At 55.7% G+C, this 19,385-nt stretch overlaps 1 protein-coding gene across 2 annotated transcripts in view; it reads right to left on the bottom strand.

Moving 5' to 3' along the window:
* The window catches only part of AP2A2 (adaptor related protein complex 2 subunit alpha 2), a 51,125-nt gene that overhangs the window by 29,664 nt on the left and 2,076 nt on the right, over positions 1 to 19,385 (bottom strand). For both annotated transcript variants that reach the window (XM_090292104.1, XM_090292112.1), the window contains exon 2: positions 1,761 to 1,829. In XM_090292104.1, the coding sequence (XP_090148230.1) occupies positions 1,761 to 1,829 (69 nt within the window). The remainder of the gene's footprint in view (positions 1 to 1,760; positions 1,830 to 19,385) is intronic.

Genomic DNA, 19,385 nt, shown 5'->3' with positions numbered 1-19,385 from the left:
ACACACAGATGCACAGATGCTCCCCAGGTCGGCCGCATGGGAAGTGCAATCAAACACGGAGACGCCACTGCACACCCACGGGAATGACTGACGTCCAGAGCCCGGGCACCGCCAGGTGCTGGGGGACACGGGGCAGCCACGGAGTCTCACCCACGGCTGCTGGGAGTGCGGCCAGGGCAGCAACTTCGGAAGACAGCTCAGTGGTTTCTTAGAAAACCGAGCACCCTCCTGCCGTAGGACCGGCCATTGGGCTCCGAGGTATTTACCCAGAGGAGCTGGAAACTTACGCCCACACCCACTCAAAACCCTGCACGCAGATGTTTACAGTAGCTTCTTCGTATGTTACACCTGGAAGGAACCAAGACGTCCTTCAGGAGGTGATGGACGGATCAGCCGCGGTCCATCCAGACTGGGGACTCCCCATGCGGAGCTAAAACGAAACGAGCTGCCAGGTCATGAAAAGCGTGGAGGAAACGTCGGGGCCTGATCCCGAGGGAGGGAAGCCGATCTGAAAGGCCCCGGTGGGCACGACACCACCTCCACGACACTGGAAGAGGCAGAATGTGGGGACAGTAACACGCTCTGTGGTTGCTAAGGGCAGGAGTGAACACAGGACTTTTAGGGCAGTGATACTATCATGGTGGATACCTGTCACTACATGTTTGTCCACATCCAGAGAACACGTGACACCAAGATGACTCCGACGCCAACTGTGGGCTCTGGGTGAGGACAGGCCAGTGCAGCCTCTCTGACTGGGACAAAGGCACCGTCCGCTGGGCACGTCCTTCACGGGGAGGCTGTGCATGGGGCAGGCAGGGCATATGTGGGAAATTTCTGTACCTTCCCTTAATTTTGCTGTGAACATAAAACTGCTTTGAAAAAAATAAAGTCTTAATAAGAAAAGGTAAGTAAAAAAACTTTAAAGCAATGAAAGTTATAGACGTCACCATCAAAAGTATACAGATAAGCAAACTATTTCACAAACCATTTCAGGTGTTCCCCAGACCTTCGGGAGCATCCTCGGGCCTGGCTGAAAGTATCGCAACACGGCACTTCCCCTGGGGTCAGCAGGGGCACACCCCAGCCACTAACTCCGTGAACCCCACTGGCTTTTCCGTCACCTGGCAACACAGGAGCGCCTCCACCAAGCAATCCTGTCCTCCTGCCTCACGACCCCTCGGGGCTGGTCCCAGCCCTCTCCTCCCCCCGTGACTCCCGGGAAACGTCAGCCAGTCTCTAACGTAAGCTCAGGGACCTGAACAAGGCCTCAGACCTGCAAAACTGAAAACTAAGGCCTAAAGGGCTAACCGGTCCTTCACAAATGCGCCCTAGCGACTGCAGTGGACACCTGAGCAGTCTCCTAAAGGCGTACTTACTCCCCGCAAAAGGAGTGGGTCAGGTAATGTAACCCACAAACCCTCGTGGTCTCAGGCAGAGCATGTCTCTCTCGGGGGTCCTGCTTGGAGCCTCACGTGGGGCTCTGGTAGCTCCAAGGCCTTCGCAGGGGTCGCCGGTCTAGAGCGGGAAGAGCCCGGGCCCGGGAAGGGGCCGCACGAGCTCATCTCTCTGAGCAAACATCAGGCGACTGGAGAATAACCAACGGCTTGACTTGGACACCTTCCATTCCAACAGCCATGAGAGTGACTGTGCTAAGAACTTAACTTCCATGTGACGTGAAGAAGAGGACAACATGGAGACCAAGCCGCTCCCGCACGGCACCGACAACAGAGCATCTCATGGAAAAGGCCGCACACACCTACCTTTGAATTTTGATCGAATGTTCGCCAGCTCCTTGTTTATTCTCTTTATTTCTGCTTCTTTGCTTTTGCCTAAAAAAAAAAAAAAAAAAAAAACACACATGTGTTAACTGATTCCTACCCACGCAGCCGTCCCCTGACAAGACCGACACGGAGTGTTAAAGGCAGAATCACTGCCTCAGAGGCCAGAGGAACACAGCAAGCTGCCTCCAACCAGAGCCCGGCGGGCGGCGGGGCCTCGGTGCACGCGGGCAAGTCCCCGTCCACGACGACATCTTCAATTCACCCTTTCACCCAGGTCTGGAGCAAGAGCCCTCCAATACCTGCTGGGCGTTTTCCAGCTAACAGTTTACTCCTGTAAGTGACTTCGACTGCGACAGGTCATTCCTGAAAGCGTACACCTCACCTGCCACAGGCTTCCCGTTCCCCTTCCTTGTGCAGCCCGCCGGCCTACGAACCCCACTCACCTCCCTCCACGATGCTCAGCGGGCATGGGAGCCCTCCCTGACAGTGACAGTCTGCCGTCAGCTGGCCTTAACTCCCCACGCGTGCGTGCCCAGAATGCATCGGCGTGGCACGGAGACTGGACCACGCTCCCCCTCCCCTGTGACTCGGGTGGAAACCGAGGCCAAGGGAGCACAGGCGGCCTCCAGGGCTACCCAAGCCCTGCGGAAGCACGGGAACTCACTCGACCACGTGGGAGCAGCCTGTGACTCTCCCCACTCTGAAAGCAGGACCCGGTTTGCTGTTCAAGACCCTCTCCAGGTGCATCCTGGGCCCAGCGGCTGCACTTCTGGGGGAGGTGAGGTCTGAGCTGCCACCCCCAGAGGCGCGGGCTCACCAGCACCCTCCTCCAGACGCACCACTGGCCTGCCCACTGGGGCTCATCACTGCCCCTTCTGGGACCCATCCTGGGATCCCCAGCAAGGCAGCCCCCTCTCCAGGGCCCTCCCAGACACCATCCTCTTTCACTACTAACTTGCTGATCAACAGGGCTTAAAATCTGCTGAATTACAGCAACGCTCCTACCCAGAAGGCCCCGGCAGAGCGGAGGTCAGGACAGGGCTGTGTGGCAGGCACATCGGCAGCCAGGCTGAGGGACCGGGATGTGGGTTAGACCCACCCCCACCTGGCGGAGCTGCCGGCCACTGTGGGTGCACGTGGGGCTGCAGAGCTTTCACAGAAAAGCACGACAGTTGCTCTGGGGAAGGAGCGTGCAGCCTGCGAGGGGAGCAGGGTCCCCAACCTCCTCGGCCAGACGCTCACTCTCTCACCGGCGCTCCTGCCAGTTGCTCCTGGGGACAGGTCAAGACCAACGTGGTCTTAAATTTTTCTTAAAAAGTGGTATCTTGCTGAAGTAGGCTTTCGGGCCCGGCAGAAAGGCCCGTGAGCGACAGTCAGGGAGCCTTCTGCCACCTGCACACGAAGACTGAAGGTGGCCCCACACGGCCTGGGCAGAGTGCGGAGGAGGCACAGTGCACAGGAGCACATGTCTGTGTCAGTGTGTGTGCCTGTGCCTTACATGTCTGTGTGCACACGTGTGCCAGTGCATGTCCGTCAGTGTGCGCACCTGTGTGTGCCTGTGCGTGCCTGTGTGTGTCTATGTCAGTGTGCACCTGTGTGTGAGCATGTCTATGTCAGTGTGCATGCCTGTGTCTATGTCAGTGTGCACACCTGTGTGCCTGCACTTGTCTATGTCAATGTGTGTGCCTATGTGTGTCTATGTCAGTGTGCACCTGTGTGTGTGTGTCTGTCTGTCAGTGTGCATGCCTGTGTCTGTGTCAGTGTGCGCGCCTGTGTGCGCCTGTGCACGGCTGTGTCAGTGTGTGTGCCTATGTGTGGGCTTCCCGCAGGTGTACAGGAGTCTGTCTCTGCTCCCACCTCCGGTATGCACACTAACGGAGCTGTCGCCTCGGCACCGTCACCTCACGGTGGCAATACCAGCATGAGGACCAGGAGTACAGCCCACACACACTAGCCTGGAACTGGATGGTAGCTTTGCTTTTACTGCATGTGAAAACTACCCCAAGTGTCAAACCCTGCACACACCCCCAGGGAGTTCCATCGGATCCAAGTGCTGCACTGGGTTACAGGTGCCCATCCAGGGGAAGGTCGCGAAGGAAGTCCCGCGTGCTAACCCACACAGTGACTCACGTCAGGAGGCCTCCCCCACCGCGTACCACCAAGCCGTTGTCCCCGCGCAGTGAGGACAGCCCACGCACTGGGATGGCGGGGCTTCCTGGGGACGCCAGCTCCCGTTCTTCCCAGACAGAGGGCCTGGCCCAGAGCCCCACCACCCCACACTGCTGGGAGCAGGTCCCGCAGAAAATCTTATCTTTGTAGGTAAGCACTGGTGTCGGGTCAGGGGGCGGGGTTTCCTGCCCTACAACCTGCGCTGACTCAGAAGCCAAGCTTAACTGGGTCAAGTGTCAGCAGGAGTCACTGAGTGCAGAGACACGCCTCGCCGTGCCTGCAGTCTGACCTCCGTCCCATACTGCACTGGCTCCGTCCCAAATGTGACAGGTCTGTGGGCCACTGAAGACACCAAGCCCGTAACAGGCGTCCCCACAGTGGACTTAGAAGCCCTGCTGGCTAATGAGTAACCTGGACTAGTCCGCAACCTCTGCCCCAAAACCAGCGACCTGTGCGCCCGGTCAGCAGCAAAGAATGCGGCCCGGGGCACAAGCTCTGCTGAAAGCTCCTGGACTTTCAGAGTTACCATCCCTCCCTCTCCCTTGTCTGCGAGCCGAACTGACCAGCAGACAGTCCGTGTCCTGGGAAGCAGAGTGCAGGAGGCTGTCACAGCTCATTACAGAACACCAAGGCACCCAAAGGTGGAGGCAGGAAGACTCGTCCGTACACAAAATGAGTTCACTAAGTCAAAAGCCCAAAACTGACCAAAAAGCCTGTTTTGGAAGGAAGATACTTGCTAAAACTACACCGGAGACGGGCAGCACAGTGGGCCGCAGTGCGAACTCGAAGCGAGGCCAGGCCAGCTGCCGGCGCAGGTCTCAGGAGCCGCGCTGACCCCGCGCCTCCGTCTCCCGTGGACGGGCTGTGAGGAGGACCGCAGCGGAACACAAGCGGAAGCACACCCGAAGCTGCCTGAGCATCGCCAGGGACATTCCCCCCTGCCCCCCTTAGAGCAGCACAAGGCGCCCGGGCCTCAGCACGGACCCAGCAAGCACTGGAATAAAAGACCCCAACAGAGAGCAGAAGCCGCCACGCCACAGAAGGCCAAGCCCCGTCCGACGCCAACCGCTGCCCACTAGGGTGCTTTCATCAGCTCTGTTGAGATATAATTCACTCATTGAGAGCCCGTAACTCACAGGCTCTGGTGTGTTCAGGGCTGTGCATCCGCCAGCACAAGGCAGTTCTGTAAAACCTCCATCCCCCCAGAAGGAAACCCGGCCCCGTCAGCGGTCGCTCAGCGGCCCTCTACTCCCTCTTCCACACACGTCACGGAAGCAGGATCCTCACGCAGGCTCTTCGGACAGGCCCTGTCGCTTCGTGACGCTTTCACAGCAACCAGGACCAGCATGCCACCCCTTCCGCTGCTGACTAGCGTCGCACTTGGTTACCCTGCCGTCACTCGGCGGACTGGGTCGCTTCCGCTTCTTGGCTGTTACACGACCTGTGGTTGTGGCCCTTCCAGCACCAGTTTTTGTCTGAACACATTCACTTTCTCTTGGGTGGACGCCTGGGAGCGTCACCCTGTGTTTAACCCGTTGAGGAGTGACACGCGGCTCTGCCACAGGCCACACCACTCTGCATCCCAGGCAGAAGAGAAAGCGCCTCCAAACGGCTCCGCAGCTCGGCCAGCGCTGCCTCCTGCGCCGTTTCACCGCGGCTGCGCCGGGGGCGCACAGTGGTGCCGCCTCGTGGTTGTCACGTGCGTCTGCCTGCCGGCTCCCTGTGTGCTCACTGAGCATTTGTACACCCACTTTCAAGAAACAAATTCAAACACGTTGTCCATTTTTTAGTTTAATATTCTGGATATAGCCTTTTCATCAGATACACAGTTTTCAAATATTTTCTCTCATTCTTGGGTTGTCTTTTTATTTTCTTGATAGCATTTTGCAGCACCGAAATTTTTAGCTTTTATGAAGTCCAGTTTACCTCTTTATCACTTGTACTTTGTTGTCTCTAAGGAGCCATTTCCCAAGGTCACGAGAAGGTACCCGCGGTTTCCTGTTTCACAGCGTTAGCGACTGCACTTCGGCTTGTGACCGTTCTGAGCTACCATGGTGCGTGGAGCGTGGCAGGGCCCGGTCCCATCCTTCCGTGTGTGGATTACGCGGTTAACCCCGGCACCACTGGTTTAAAAGACCATCCTTTTCCCCACCGAGTGGTTTTGGCACCCCTGTCCAAAGTCAACGGGCCGCAAACTTCTGCACGCCCTGGCCAGCCCGCTGACCTGCGTGTGTCCTCACGCAGACGAGCACGGCCTGGCAGCTTGCTGACACGGGCCCTGGCCCGCATGGAGTCATCAGGCCTGCGGCGCCCTTGTATGACTGGGCTGTCAGGGCTCCCTCCTCTACTTTTTCAGTTTGTCAAGATCAGTACTGACTAGTTAAGTATGTGGTAGGATTCACAAGTGAAGCTGCTGGGCCAGGCTGTGTTCCTATGGAAAGTTCTGAGTGACTGATTCAGTCTCTTCCTTTGTTACGAGTCCGTTCCGATTTCTTTTCCTTCTGGAGTTGGTTCCCGTTATCTGCGTCTTTCTAAGAGTTTCTCCACCTTATCTAAGTTAGCTAACGTTTGGTGTACAACGATCATTCAGGACACTCCATTCTAGTCCTTTCTAGTCCTGCAAATTCAGTAATCAAGGCCCTTCACTCATTCCTGATTTCAGGAACTTGCATCTTCTCTCTTTTTTCTCGGGCAGTCCAGCTGAAGGTCTGTCAGTTTTGGTGACCTTCTCAAAGTACCAACCTCTGAGCTAACCCGTACTTTCTTCAGCTTGCTCGGGCCTTGTTTGCTCTTCTCTTCCCGGTCTATAAGGTGGGACATCGGGTTAATGGTTTGAGACCTTCTTTATTCAGTGCTGGAAAAATTCCCCCAAGCGCTGCTCTCACTGCACCCCTAAGCCCTGGTAGGTTGAGTTTTTATTTTGATTTATCTCAAACTGTTTGTTTAATCTCACTTGCTTTCCTCTCTGACCCATCGGTAACACAGGAGGGCACCTAATCGCCACGTCCGTGGGTCTCCTCCTGGCACTGGTCTCTACCTTCGGTCTGCAGTGGCTGCAGAACACGCTTTGTGTGCGTTCAGTCCCGTCACGGCACTGAAACTCTGGCTCTGGCCTCACGTACGATCCGTCCCGCAAGGCAGCCCGGCCCTGGAGAAGCGTGTGCGCCTCCGCTCTCCCGGTGGAGCAGCCTCTGGGCGCCTGCCAGGCCCCGAGCTGGCTCGGTGTCGGAGTCTTCCGCTCACTGCTCACCTGTGCGGCTGCTGCATCTATTTCTGAAAACGGGGTATTCAAGTCCCCAACCGTTACTGCTGGACTGTCTGCTTCTCCCATCTTCACGTATTTTGAGGCTCTGTTATCAGGCATAGATATGCTTATAATGGTCCGTCTCATAAATATGCTTATAAAAGGGTCAATCTCCTCGAGGGACTGACACTTACCATTATAAAATGTTCTTCTATGTCCCTAAAAATGCCTTTTGTCTTAAAGTTTCTTTTGTCTGATACTAATATAGCCACTCCAGCTCTCTTCTGGTTGCTATTTGCAAAGCATATCATTTTTCTTCCTTTCACTTGTATCTTTTATTTATATCTTTCAATTTATAGTGTCTCTTAAACACAGTATATAGTTTCTCTAAATCTATTCTTCCAATCTCTGCTTTTTAATTCAAGTGTTTAATCCATTTACATTTGAGATAATGACTAATAAGATTTACACCTGCCATTTTACTGTATTTTCTTCATGTCCTGTGTCTTTGTTCCTGCATTTCCCATCACTGTCTGCTTCTGTGTTAAACAGATATTCTCAGCACACCAATTAATCCCCTTGTTTCTTTTACTACATTTTTTTAGTCGTTTTCTTAAAAGTTACCTGGGGCCTTGGCTGGTGTGGCTCAGTGGACTGAGTGCCAGCCTGTGAACTGGAAGGTCACAGGTTCGATTCCCAGTCAGGCCACAGGCCTGGGTTGTGGGCCAGTCCCCAGCTGGGGGCCCGTGAGAGGCAGCCACACATGGATGTTTCTCTCCCTCTCTTTCTCCCTCCCTCCCCTCTCTAAAAATAAATAAATAAAATCTCCCCCTTTTTTTTAAGTTACCTGGGGATGATAATTAACAACTTAAAACAATCTAGTTTGGGTTAATATAAACTTAATTTTAATAAGATAAATTTGGATCCAACGTAGCTCTGTTCCCTCCCCCCTCCCCCGTGCTATTATTGTCACACGAGTTACATCTTTAGGTGTTATAAGCCTATCAGTATAGTTTTATTTAAACGCTATTAAAAGTAATTAAAATTATTTTATGCAGTTGTCTTTTAAATCAAATAGGAGACAAAAAGTTACAAAAAGACACTTACACCGTCCTTTACACTCACCCCCACCCTCCGGCAATCACCACACTGCTGTCTGGGTCCACGCGTCACGCATATATGTGTTCTGCTCAGTCCCTTCACCTCCTTTCATCCCCCCAACCTCCCTCCCCTCTGACAGCCGTCGGTCTGTCCATGTGTCCATGACTCTGTTTCTATTTTGTTTGTCAGTTTATTTTGTTCATCAGATTCCACACAGAAGTGGGATCGTATGGTTTTGTCTTTCTCTGACTGGCTTATGTCACTGAGCATAATTCTCTCCAGGTCCATCCACACTGTCGTGAAGGGCAGGGGCTCCTTCTTTCTTTCTGCTGCGTGGGTTTCCACTGTGGAAATGTATCACAGTTTTTTTATCCACTCGTCTACTGATGGGCACGTGGGCTATTTCCAGCACTTGGCTCTTGACTTCAGTTTTCTAATCTGTATGACTTCCACGAAGGGTATTTGTCTGTAAGTGTGCACATTTTTAAAACTTCTTTTCAAATGAAGTAAATGTATGAAAAAGGTTGTAGCTCTAAGTAAGCTGCACTAGGCAAGGGCAAATGCTATAAAAAGGTGGAAGTGTACACAAAAAAAATAATGTTTGAGGGCTTTGGGCCAAGACGGAGGCCCAGACAGACACGCTGCGTCTCCCTCCACAGCTAAGGAGGAACACGACTGCCTCAAACCGGGAGACAACCAGAAGTTCCAGAACATCGAGCTGCATGGAAGTCCAACAAACAAAGACATAAAGAAGAAACACTCACCCAGGCAGAACACAACAAGGATGCCAGCCTGTTAAACCGAGCACGCCATTGCCTGGGGACAGCCAACTGACCTGGAGTCTGCACAATCCTTCCCCATGTGGGAAGCCACCCTCACCTCCACGCCCCACTCTTATTAGGGATTTCCGGACCCAAGGGTAGGTAGGACAACGACCATGTCCAACTTGAAGCAGCTAGAGGAGCACGAGACCTTCGCCCGTTGTCCTTTTTAAGATTATAAAGGGTCTTAAGTCTGAGAGGGGGGAACTGTTACAGAGCGGGGTCCACGTCCTCCCTGCACAGGGACCAGGGTGAGCCTGAGGTGGCAGGCAGGGCCCTCCTGAGTCCTCCCGAGACACACACAGTCCTGCTCATGTGCAGCCTTCTAGGTCCACATGGACCTGTCGAAACTTTCCAGAGCCCCCTGATGGCATGTTATTCCTGACGTCTGCCTTTTCAGATGCTGGCCAGACCCCCCTTAACCCCCAGCGGTGACGGTAAGCAGTTGCCACTCCCTGCCTTCCCCACACACGCCAAGAATAGGGCTCCTCCCACTGAGGGAGGTCAAACGATGCTCAGCACACCAACGGGTGTCTGCAGCGAGACCACAGAGATCGCGACGGTGCTCTGAGGGCTACCTCTGGCCATGCCCACACTGGCCACGAGGCTGCCGGTTTTCACGGCCTGCTCCACTGTCACCTTCAGAGCAAGCCCGGCTCTGGCCTCTGCCCAGCAGCCCGACTCTGCCCCCGTGGAGCTCCCTCGCGCCCTGTGCGCCAACCACACGGGCTCCCGATTCCGAAACAGCCAGCTCTGTCCCCCTCGAGGCCTCTCCCCTCATAAGGCCGGTCTCAGGCAGCTTCAGGACCCAGCTTACCTGTCACTCCTTCAGGAGGCCTCTGTGAACGCACTACCTAAGGTAAGCTCCCTTTGATCCCCCACCAGGATGAAGTATATTCTAAAAAATTTTAATTTTTTTTATCCTCACCCAAGGACATTTTGAGAGACAGAGAGAGGAAGGGTGAGACAGAAACACCGAAGCAAGAGCAGCATCGATGGTTGCCTCCCAGATGTACCTGAACTGGGAACTGAGCCCTCAGCCTTTCGGTTACAAGACAACACTCCAACCAACCGAGCCACGCTGGCCAGGGCTAGTTCTGCTTTTAGAGGTTGGAGTTCAGGGTTGAAAGTACCTCTCTGGGGCCTTGGCCAAGGAGCTCAGTAGACAGAGCATCGTCCCGATCAGCCAAGACTGCGGAGTCGGTCCCCTGTCAGAGCACACACAGGAGTCACATAAGCAGGTGGAACAACAAATGGACGTTCCTCTCTCTCTCTCCCTGCCCCTTCCCCTCTCGCGCGCGCTCTGAAACCAATTACGTAAATAAAGTAGCTCTTCGGGAACGCGGGTACCCAGACCCCTCTGCTCTGACACATCACCAGTGACGGTGGCTGATCAGCAGCAGCTTAAGCACAAAGAGAAGCTCCCACTCACGTGCCCCCACCAGCAGGGGCCGCTCACCCACGCAGACGGAGGCCGGGAGATGTGCTGCCAGGCGCCTGGCCCCCCACCGTGATTTCTGAGTCCCCAAGCACTGCAGGCGAGACCCGTGAGAAACACACGTGCAGAAATACATGCCGTACCAGTGTGCTTGCTCCAGGCAAGAACCAGAACACAGTCGCCCCTCTCTACAGCACGGTTCACTGATCGCGGCCTCACTGTATCACGGGGTTTTTAAAAATATTGTATTTAATTATTTATCGCGGGTTTTTTGCTATATCACAGGATTTTGCGGTACTGTACATGTATGTTGTTAAAGTTACATAGGTTTAAGAGTGTAGAATATGTTTAATAACATAAGTAGTGTTTATAAAAGTGAGGGAAAGGTTAATAAGGGACTGGGAACGGTTTATAAGTGTGTGGACAGGGTTTATAAAGCCTTAAATATATATAAATACTAAAGTAAATGTAAGGTTCCTACTTCGCAGATTTTCACCAATCGCGGGGGGTCCAGGATGTAATACCCACAATAAGCAAGGGAATCCTGTAAACGCCACAGAATCACATGTTCCCTTTAAAACTCTACTGAGAAACACATGAAAAACAAGCTGTACAGTGAGTACTCCCTGCCCAGGTTAGACTTAATAATAAAAGATGTTATTACTTCATTGAAAAATGAAGAAATAAAAGTACCAAAAGTTAAATTATTCTCTCCCAAGGCCTTTTTTCAAGCCGTGATTAATCCAAAGTATAAATAATGGTCAGGAAGGCTCATATGTGTGTGTGTGTGTGTGTGTGTGTGTGTGTGTGTGTGTGTGTGTGTGTCAAAAGCTTATTTAAAAGGAGACGCTGAACAGAGATGTCACAGATAACTATCTGCAGGAGGGGAGATCCATAAAGAGAAAAGCTTCTGGGACAGAGAGCTGAAAAAGCTCAGAAAGTGGAGGTTCAGGTGCCTGAGGCAGCCTGCCCCCCAGTCCCGGCAGAAGACCCGAGGGCTCCCCTCTGGAAGAGCAGGGGCACTGTCCTTGCAGGCCAGGTGACATGCTGAGAAAAGCCCCAAGTGACGGACTCGGGGGGTGGGGAGACCCCCTCCAGAGTAGCAACAGCCAGGCTCACAGCACCCACCCCACTGGCCGAGAGAGGAACTAAGTACTATCCTGAGGGAGACAGAAAAGATGGCCAACATGTCGCCCCCATGAAACAGACACCCCCCCACCCCCAACCCTGTGCAGCAAGGCCTCCGCCGGAGCCCTGCCTGTGTGGGCGATGCTAGCTCGTTGTCAGCGGACAGACACCGACCACCAGGTGTGCAGAAAGGCCCAAAGCACACGCCAGAGACCCAAACACACCTGCAGAAAAGGAATACAGAGCACACAGGCTGTGCAGAGAGAGAGACTCCAAAACAACGGAGTTCTTACACTTTAAATAAGAGCAAATACACCTTTCAGAACCATATGCTACCAAAGAAGGAGCACAAAGACGGTAAGAAAGCCCTCAAACTGTACAAGTGGGACCAGAAATTCGAAGTTCCAAAGAAGGGCCGGAGGGTCAAGCCGGGCGTCACGGGAAGGAGAGCAGCACAGAGACAAGGCCACGGGGCGTGTGATCCAAAAACCTAAGGACACGGACGGCAAGGCGTCCGCATTCCAGCTCGCAGAGGGTCCTGAGAAAGAGAAGGTGAGAGGAGGTTACCCAAAGAACAAGACGCGTCTCCAAAGCCCAGGACGGGAGCTTCCGGACCAAGGCCACCCGCCCCCTGCCCCCCAGCTCCTGGCGTCTGCCCCTCCCCCGTGGCTCTGCGGATGCTTGGGGAGACTCGCAGGGCCCCTGCTGAGCCAGGCTGTCCATGAGGCAGGAGCCCCCTGAGACCCACACCTCCGCCCTAGCAGTCATCAGCCCTTTCTTTCCTCTTTACAACAAAGCTCAGAGAAGAGTCTCCCGTTCCCCAATCTTTCTCCCTTAACCCACCGCACTGCACTCACCCGCTCAGCCTCTCCCTGACCCACCTGCTGGTCCCCTCCTCCCCTTCCCGGCAGAGCTGGCCCAGCACTGGGGTTCAGAGAGACTGGGCGCCAGCAGCCGGGGCCTCCATGGGCCCTACCACTCCCTAGGCGGTCACGTGGCCTTGGAGTCCTGAGCCTCGGTCTCCCCGTCTGTAAAGAGGAGACTCACAGTACTAACTGATGTCAAGTGTTCCCATGCAGATGAAGGTCTCGTGCCAGGAGCACGCACACCCACGCACAGGGAACCTATGGAAGCGAGACCACCTTTTGATGACCTGCCCTCATGCCCGCAGCGACCTCCTGTCTCCTAGGGTTAAACACCAGCTACACACAACGCCCACATTCTCACCTCAAGTCCGACCTCTCCTCTGAATGCCAGTCTTGCACGTCTAACTGCAGGGTTTACCCTCCCACCTTAGGCAGGTGGGCAACCTAGATGACACAGGACAACTGACCATGAAAGACAGCGGTCACTGAGAGGCATCAGACAAACCAGGTGAGCCTCGCGCCTGGGGCGGAGAACCCCAACAGCCCAAAGGTGTCCCGGACACGAGGACGCAGGCCCAGGAGGCTCACGTGCATGGGGCAGAGCAGGGAACGGAGCCTGCTGCCGGGCCGGGGTGCGCCAGGAGGCTGCGGACAGGCCCCAGCGTCCGTCTGGTTGCCAGCCTGCCCGGGCGCACACCCTAGAAGGGCTCCATCAGCAAGGAGGGGAGGAAACCAGGAGCCGGGGCCAGCAGGCCTGAGGGAAGCCTCATGCCGCAGGGCGTCACACAGCTCCGAGGAGCGGAGCTCGCCCTCGGGATGGGGCAGAGTGCGCCTCAGACCACAGGCTGACCTGGGCCCTCCTTGTAAGGATCAGACTGTTCCATCCCAGAACATTTAAAGAAATACAAAGACACTCGGGACTGACAACGTGATAAAAAATGAGCAGACGTGTGAAGAAACAGGAAAGCCCAACCCATAGCGAGCAGGAAAGTCAGCCTAGAGACAGGCACAGAAAGGACAGGGAGAGCAGAACCAGGCGCGAAGGACGACAAGCAGCACTATGACTCCGTTCCACACGCTCCCGAGGGCGCAGGAGACGACCAGCAGGTCAGACCCAGCCACAGAAGACGGTGACGCAGGGGTGAGGCTCCCCGGGGCTCTAAGGTGGAAACGCGTGGCGGGAACCAGCAGGAGCCCGGGCACGGCAGACGCAGCTCAGACGCTGTCCAGGGTGGACACAGCACAAAACCGACTGGCCGGGACGGAGCAGCGGGAGCCGTGGGCCTGGGCCCCCCCGCAGACATGCGATTGGAGCCCCACAGTGGGGAAGAGACAGGAAAATATCTGAAAAAATAGCTCAAGAAATAATGGCCACATTTTTCAGATTTGATGAAAACTATAAACCCACTGATCTCAGAAGCTCAAACCCCAAACAGAAAAATCCTTTAGACAGTTACAAGGACCATCATAAATAAAACTGACTAATGCCAAGCCCTGGCTGGTGTGCTCAGTGGAGTGGGTGCCGGGCTGTGAACCAAAGGGTCGCTGGTTCGATTCCCGGTGAGGGCACAGGCCTGGGCTGCGGGCCGGGTCCCTGGTTGGGGGCGCGTGAGAGACAACCGCATACTGATGTTTCTCTCCCTCTCTCTCTCCCTCCCTTCTATTCTCTCTAAAAGTAAATAAATAAAATGTTTTTTTAAAAACTGACTAATGCCAATGAGAAGGAAAGACGTTAAGAGCAGCCACGGGAAGGAGCCGCCCCACACGCCGGCAGAGGCGATGGTGAGCACAGCAGCAGCCTGTCCGCAGGGACGCGAGCCTGGGCCCTGGCACAGTGCCCTTCTCATCCTGGGACCGAGCGTGGAGAAGGCGGCCCCTCACGTCCCTGGGCGCGGTACAAAGCGCACCCACGCTGCCTCGCTGCTCCAGCCTGGCCCTGCTGCTACGTCAGTGCAGCAGCCCGATGACCGCTCCTGCGCTGAAGGCCTCCGGGCATCGCGAGGGCCCGGCCTCCCCCTGCAGACGGTCTCCTGAGACTCCCAGTGTCACTGTCACAGCTGCTTCCACCTTCTGGAAAAGAAACCTCCTCCAGGCTGCCCACCTGACCCCTTCTGCAGCACTGAGGGCCCTCTCTCTCTCTTCCCTGCTGTACCTTCTGCACAACAGATGGAGAAGTGGGTAGAGCTACAGAGATTTGTTTCTCCCGCTTACTTTATCTGTTCCCATAAGAGTTTGGTTCCACTTGGGGTGGTGAACACACTATACAATATACTGATGATGTAGTATAAAACTGTACACCTGAAACCCATGTTATTTTATTAATGAATGTCGCCCCAGTAAACTCAGTAAAAAAGAAAAAGAAGGATTTAGTCCTGAAAGCACTAAATTCTGAAACCACTAAAACTCCAGAGCCTGGAATAATCCTGGCTCACAGCAGGCACACAACAGATTTCTCAAATGGATGAACAGATTATGTCAGATATCACCGAACAGATATGTCAGAAAAACAAAAATAAATTTTAAAATACACGCACACCTTCAAAACACTGTTCCCTCTTGGGATTGCATCAAAACTACAGCAAAACATGAAGCCCGTCACAGGAAGAACTTTTCTGGACAGTTCAGTAAAACCCAATTCCAAGCAGAGCCACAGACACGCTGCCTCCAAGGAGCTGCGTCACACAGACGTCAGCACCTCCAGAAGAGCAGCTCTGGTCCCTCCACAGCCAGCGCCCACGCCGGGGACCCACAGCCCCACCCACGGACCATGATCTAGAAAGGCCAGGGCTCAGCGATGGCATGACTGCGATGCGTGCTGGGCGCCTGGGGAGGCTGGCGGTGCGGCTCCATCCGGGCACAGCCCAGACGGTAGAGACGGAAGGATGCAACCAAGTCTGGACAGCTGAGGACAGGCGCTGCCAGCCAGCAGAGGGCGTGCCTGCGACAGAGGCAGCTGCCGCCCTCCGTCCACACCGCCCAGCAGGACTCGGCCACGGAGCGCTGGTGCTCGCCGGCTCGATGAGGTTGAAAGCCAGGTTCTGACTGGCTATCCTGCACATGGCAAAAAAGTAAATAAATAAAAGCTACAGAACTGTACCTTCCACAGCAATAAATGCAACCCAAAGTGCTCCAGAGTACTCATTTTTTGCTATGGTTTTTTTCTATTGGCTGTTTTAAAAGAAATTCAACATCAGTTTGGTGCCATTTTAACTTTTTAATGACTTTATTTATTTATTTTTAGACAGCGGGGGAGGGAGGGAGGAAGAGAGAGAAACATCAATGTGTGGTTGCCTGTCACACGTCCCCAGCCGGGGACCTGGCCTGCAACCCAGGCCTGAGCCCGGGCTGGGAATGAACCAGCGACTCTTCCCCCAGGAGACGACCTGGCCACCCGGAAGCCTTTAGGACCCCACTGCCCGCACTCATTGCTGGGTGACGGTGGCCCCGCTCTTCTCGGCCACGGCGGCTGAAGGAAAACACAGGCAGAGCGGGCCGGGAGCGACGTGTGACAGCAGGCAGGGACCCGTGTCAGCCGTGCCTTGCCGGCCCCAGCAGCACCCTGGGCAAGGCTGGGCGCCCGGCCTTCCAGCACGGGCATCGCACCGTCCCGGCTGCCGTCCAGGCGGAGAAGAGGCCGCCGCGGCTCGCATGCTCCCACCCCCTGCCGCGCTCCGGGCCAGAGCAGGAGAGCTGGCTCTAACTCAGCCTCGGCCCCCACCCCCTGGGAGCCCCGAGCTGAACCCCCGTGCCCAGAGAGTCCTCCTTCCCCCCGCAGCGGCACACGCTGCCTCCCCACCACCGCAGCTTCCACCCCAGGGTCGGAAGGACGTGCGCGAAGGCAGACACCAGAATCAGCAAATACGTGCAGACTTCTGTCATCGAACTCCGAGCGTTCACGTGACCCGTTTCCCGTGAGCAGCCCCGGGAAGGTGGTGCGCTCCCGCAGGCTCCGCCCACCGGAAGTGACAGCAGCACGTGGGGTTCCGCTCCAGCCTCCGTCCAGCTGTGCTGACCCGGCAGGCGCAGGACGCCGGGGCCACGCCTGCGTCGCCTACATTCACATCATCACACTGGGTGGGGTCGGGACCAGACACACTTCCACCAAAAAGAACACACAGCAAGGCCACAGGCCAAAGCCTGACCTGGAACCCCCGTCTCCAGAGGTCGCTGCCCCGTGTGGCTCTCTCGTTCCCTCCGCCCTCCCTCCAGCACCCACCCACCTCCAAGTCAGAGCCCTCCAGGACACGGGCCCACCCCATCCACCCGTGTGTCCGCAGGTGTCCTGAACACAGGAGGCGCTCCATCATGGGGAACGTGTGTCTGAGCTCCTCAGGAGCCATTCCTCTGACCCCCACACACACAGTAGGTTACGTAGCAGGCCCAGATGCACCCCAGATCCAGAACCTAGGGCCCGATTTGTCCCAGAGTGCAGATACGCGCAGACTTGAGAAAGAAGCACAGTGCACTGCCCGCACCCATCTGCCTGCACCCGAGGGTGTGCTGCATCCTAAGAGCACCCTCGGGACACCACCCGCCAGGGAGGCCACACAGAGCTTCAGGGCCAGCAGGTAGAGAAACAAGTTCACCAGAGACTTACGAAAAAAGATGCCCAGTTCCTAGAAAGCCTTGCAAGTTTCGAAATTGGAGCTATGGGAGGACAGCCTCATCCCAGGACCCCACAAACATGAGCGGGTGAAATCCCAAGGCCCTCAGGCCCGTCCCACTTGGGGGCTGATGGCGGCCCCACCTCCCACCCCAACCCCCACCCCCGTCCATTCACATCAGTGCAACCCCGCAAGTCTTCCCCTCCGGCCTGACTCTACCTGATATTTCAGAAGCCAAGGAAATGCCGTTTCCTCCCACACGACTATAAGACCTGACACACCCTGCTGCCCAAAAAGCCAGAGTGAAAACCATCTTACAAGGACAGGAAAGCAAGTCTAGGTATCCGGCACGAGGGCACACTTATCACCAGGACACGTCAACTTGTCACAAAACACTGGCGCCCTTCCCAGGAGCCGGAGCAACACGGGAAGGTGCAGAGACAGCTCCTAGAAGCAGCAGCCACCAGCCTTGGCAGGAAAACCCAACCTGGACCGAGCCCTTCCTTCCCCCTCCGCCCGGTGGCCCGTCACCCCCCTTGCCCTCCGGCACACACTTCCTTAATTGGTCTCTAAGAAGTGCAGACTGTGCACGAGTGTGCACACGCAAGTGTGCCAGAAGAGCACTCTTTTTCAAAGAGTCAGCATTTTCCAGCTGCACAGTCAAGACTAAAATGAACCCTACGTGTTTTTCAAACTTTAGAAGTTACAAAGTACACTGATAAACTCGGACTCTGATCTTACTACTGTGCAGGAAAGTGAAGGACCAACTTTAATTCTTACACTGAAGTGTAGCTGAATTTTAATTTTTATGTTCAGTTTCTCCATGCCCAATTTCTGACTCATAAGAAATGGGCTTTTGCCCTGGCCAAGGGGCTCAGGTGGTTGGAGCGTCGTCCTGGAACAGAAAGGTTGCAGGTTCGATCCCCGGTCCGGGTGCATATGATCCCTGGCATGTACGGGAGGCAACCAGTCAATGTCTCTCTCTCTCTCTCCTTTCCTCTCTCTCTACAGCAATAGAAAAAACATCCTTGGGTAAGGATAAAAACAAAAAGAAACGGATCTTATGAACAAATGACATTTTTTAAACTTCCGCCATGCTAAAGGGTAATGCAAAGCGTTGCCAGATCCCAGCGGAGCGGACAGACACAAAGGGGACCGAGTTCCGAGGAACACAGGGCAGGGTGCCCCTCCACAAAGCGGCGTGCCCGTCCCGAGGACTGGGAAGGTCAGGTCTTTGCCGAACGGCTCACTGCACCCCCCGCGTCCCACCCCCCCATTTCCCCCCGTCTGCCTGACTGCTGGAGGGACACGTCCATAAAACGGGCCCCAGCGCCAGGCGGCGGCAGCACCTACGCAGCCCCGCCCCGCCCCGCAGCCCCGAGCAGTGGAGGGCAGCTTCCAGCCCGCGGGCCGCGCCTGGTCTCACGAGAACACAGACCCCTCACGCCCACTGCGGTCCTCACGGTCACGCAGGCAATCCTGAGCGTGAGGACGCCCTTGTGTCCACAAGGCTCCAGGGCCAGCAGGCCCATCGAAGGCGACGCATCAGGACAGGCTTAGGGACGTCGTGCCGCCGCCCCTTGAACACGGGTGTCAGCTGCACCTGTCCTCTCACTCGCGGGTTTTCTCCAGCACGGGTACCGTCCGCCCTCCGGGTCCCCAGGCCCCGCGTCCGCAGTGGGGAACGCTCAGACGCGGGGGGCCGACCGCGCACTGACCGCGCCCGGCTACATAAGGGACTTGCGCCCCGGGGACTTCGGCCTCCACAGGGTCCTGGGACCAATCCCCCCGGATGCTGGGGGACAACTGTAGCTCGGTTTCTGGGGAATCAAAGGCTAGGTGCAGGTTTTCAGCTCCATGGGGGTCGGTGTCCCGGACCCACACGCGGTCCGAGGGTCAGCTGTGTGTGACTCTCCTCCAACATACCACATGTGTGACAACAAAGTCCCAAAATGACTGAATGGATACCAAATAACTATTATCTTCCCAGCGCCGGCAGCTCTTCCCTTTTCTCTGAGACTGCTTGAATAGAACGTCACTCGGTGTAGCCGGGAAGGACCCCAAGGGCACGGAGCCGGGTGGGAAGAGCCCCCCTCAACAGGACAGGTGCTGCACACCCACGCCCACCGTCTCCCGGAGGTAGGGTGTAGGGACGGAGGGCGGAGGACTGGCGGGGGGACGCTTGGCCCCACAGGGTAGCAGGGAACAGCTCTGTGTCTTGGTGGCCTGGGTG

Source organism: Furipterus horrens, unplaced genomic scaffold, assembly GCF_987537825.1.
Source record: "Furipterus horrens unplaced genomic scaffold, mFurHor1.1.pri manual_scaffold_2, whole genome shotgun sequence".
NCBI lineage: Eukaryota > Metazoa > Chordata > Mammalia > Chiroptera > Furipteridae > Furipterus > Furipterus horrens.
Note: the sequence above shows the minus strand (reverse complement) of the source record. Positions and strands in the feature narration are given on the sequence as shown.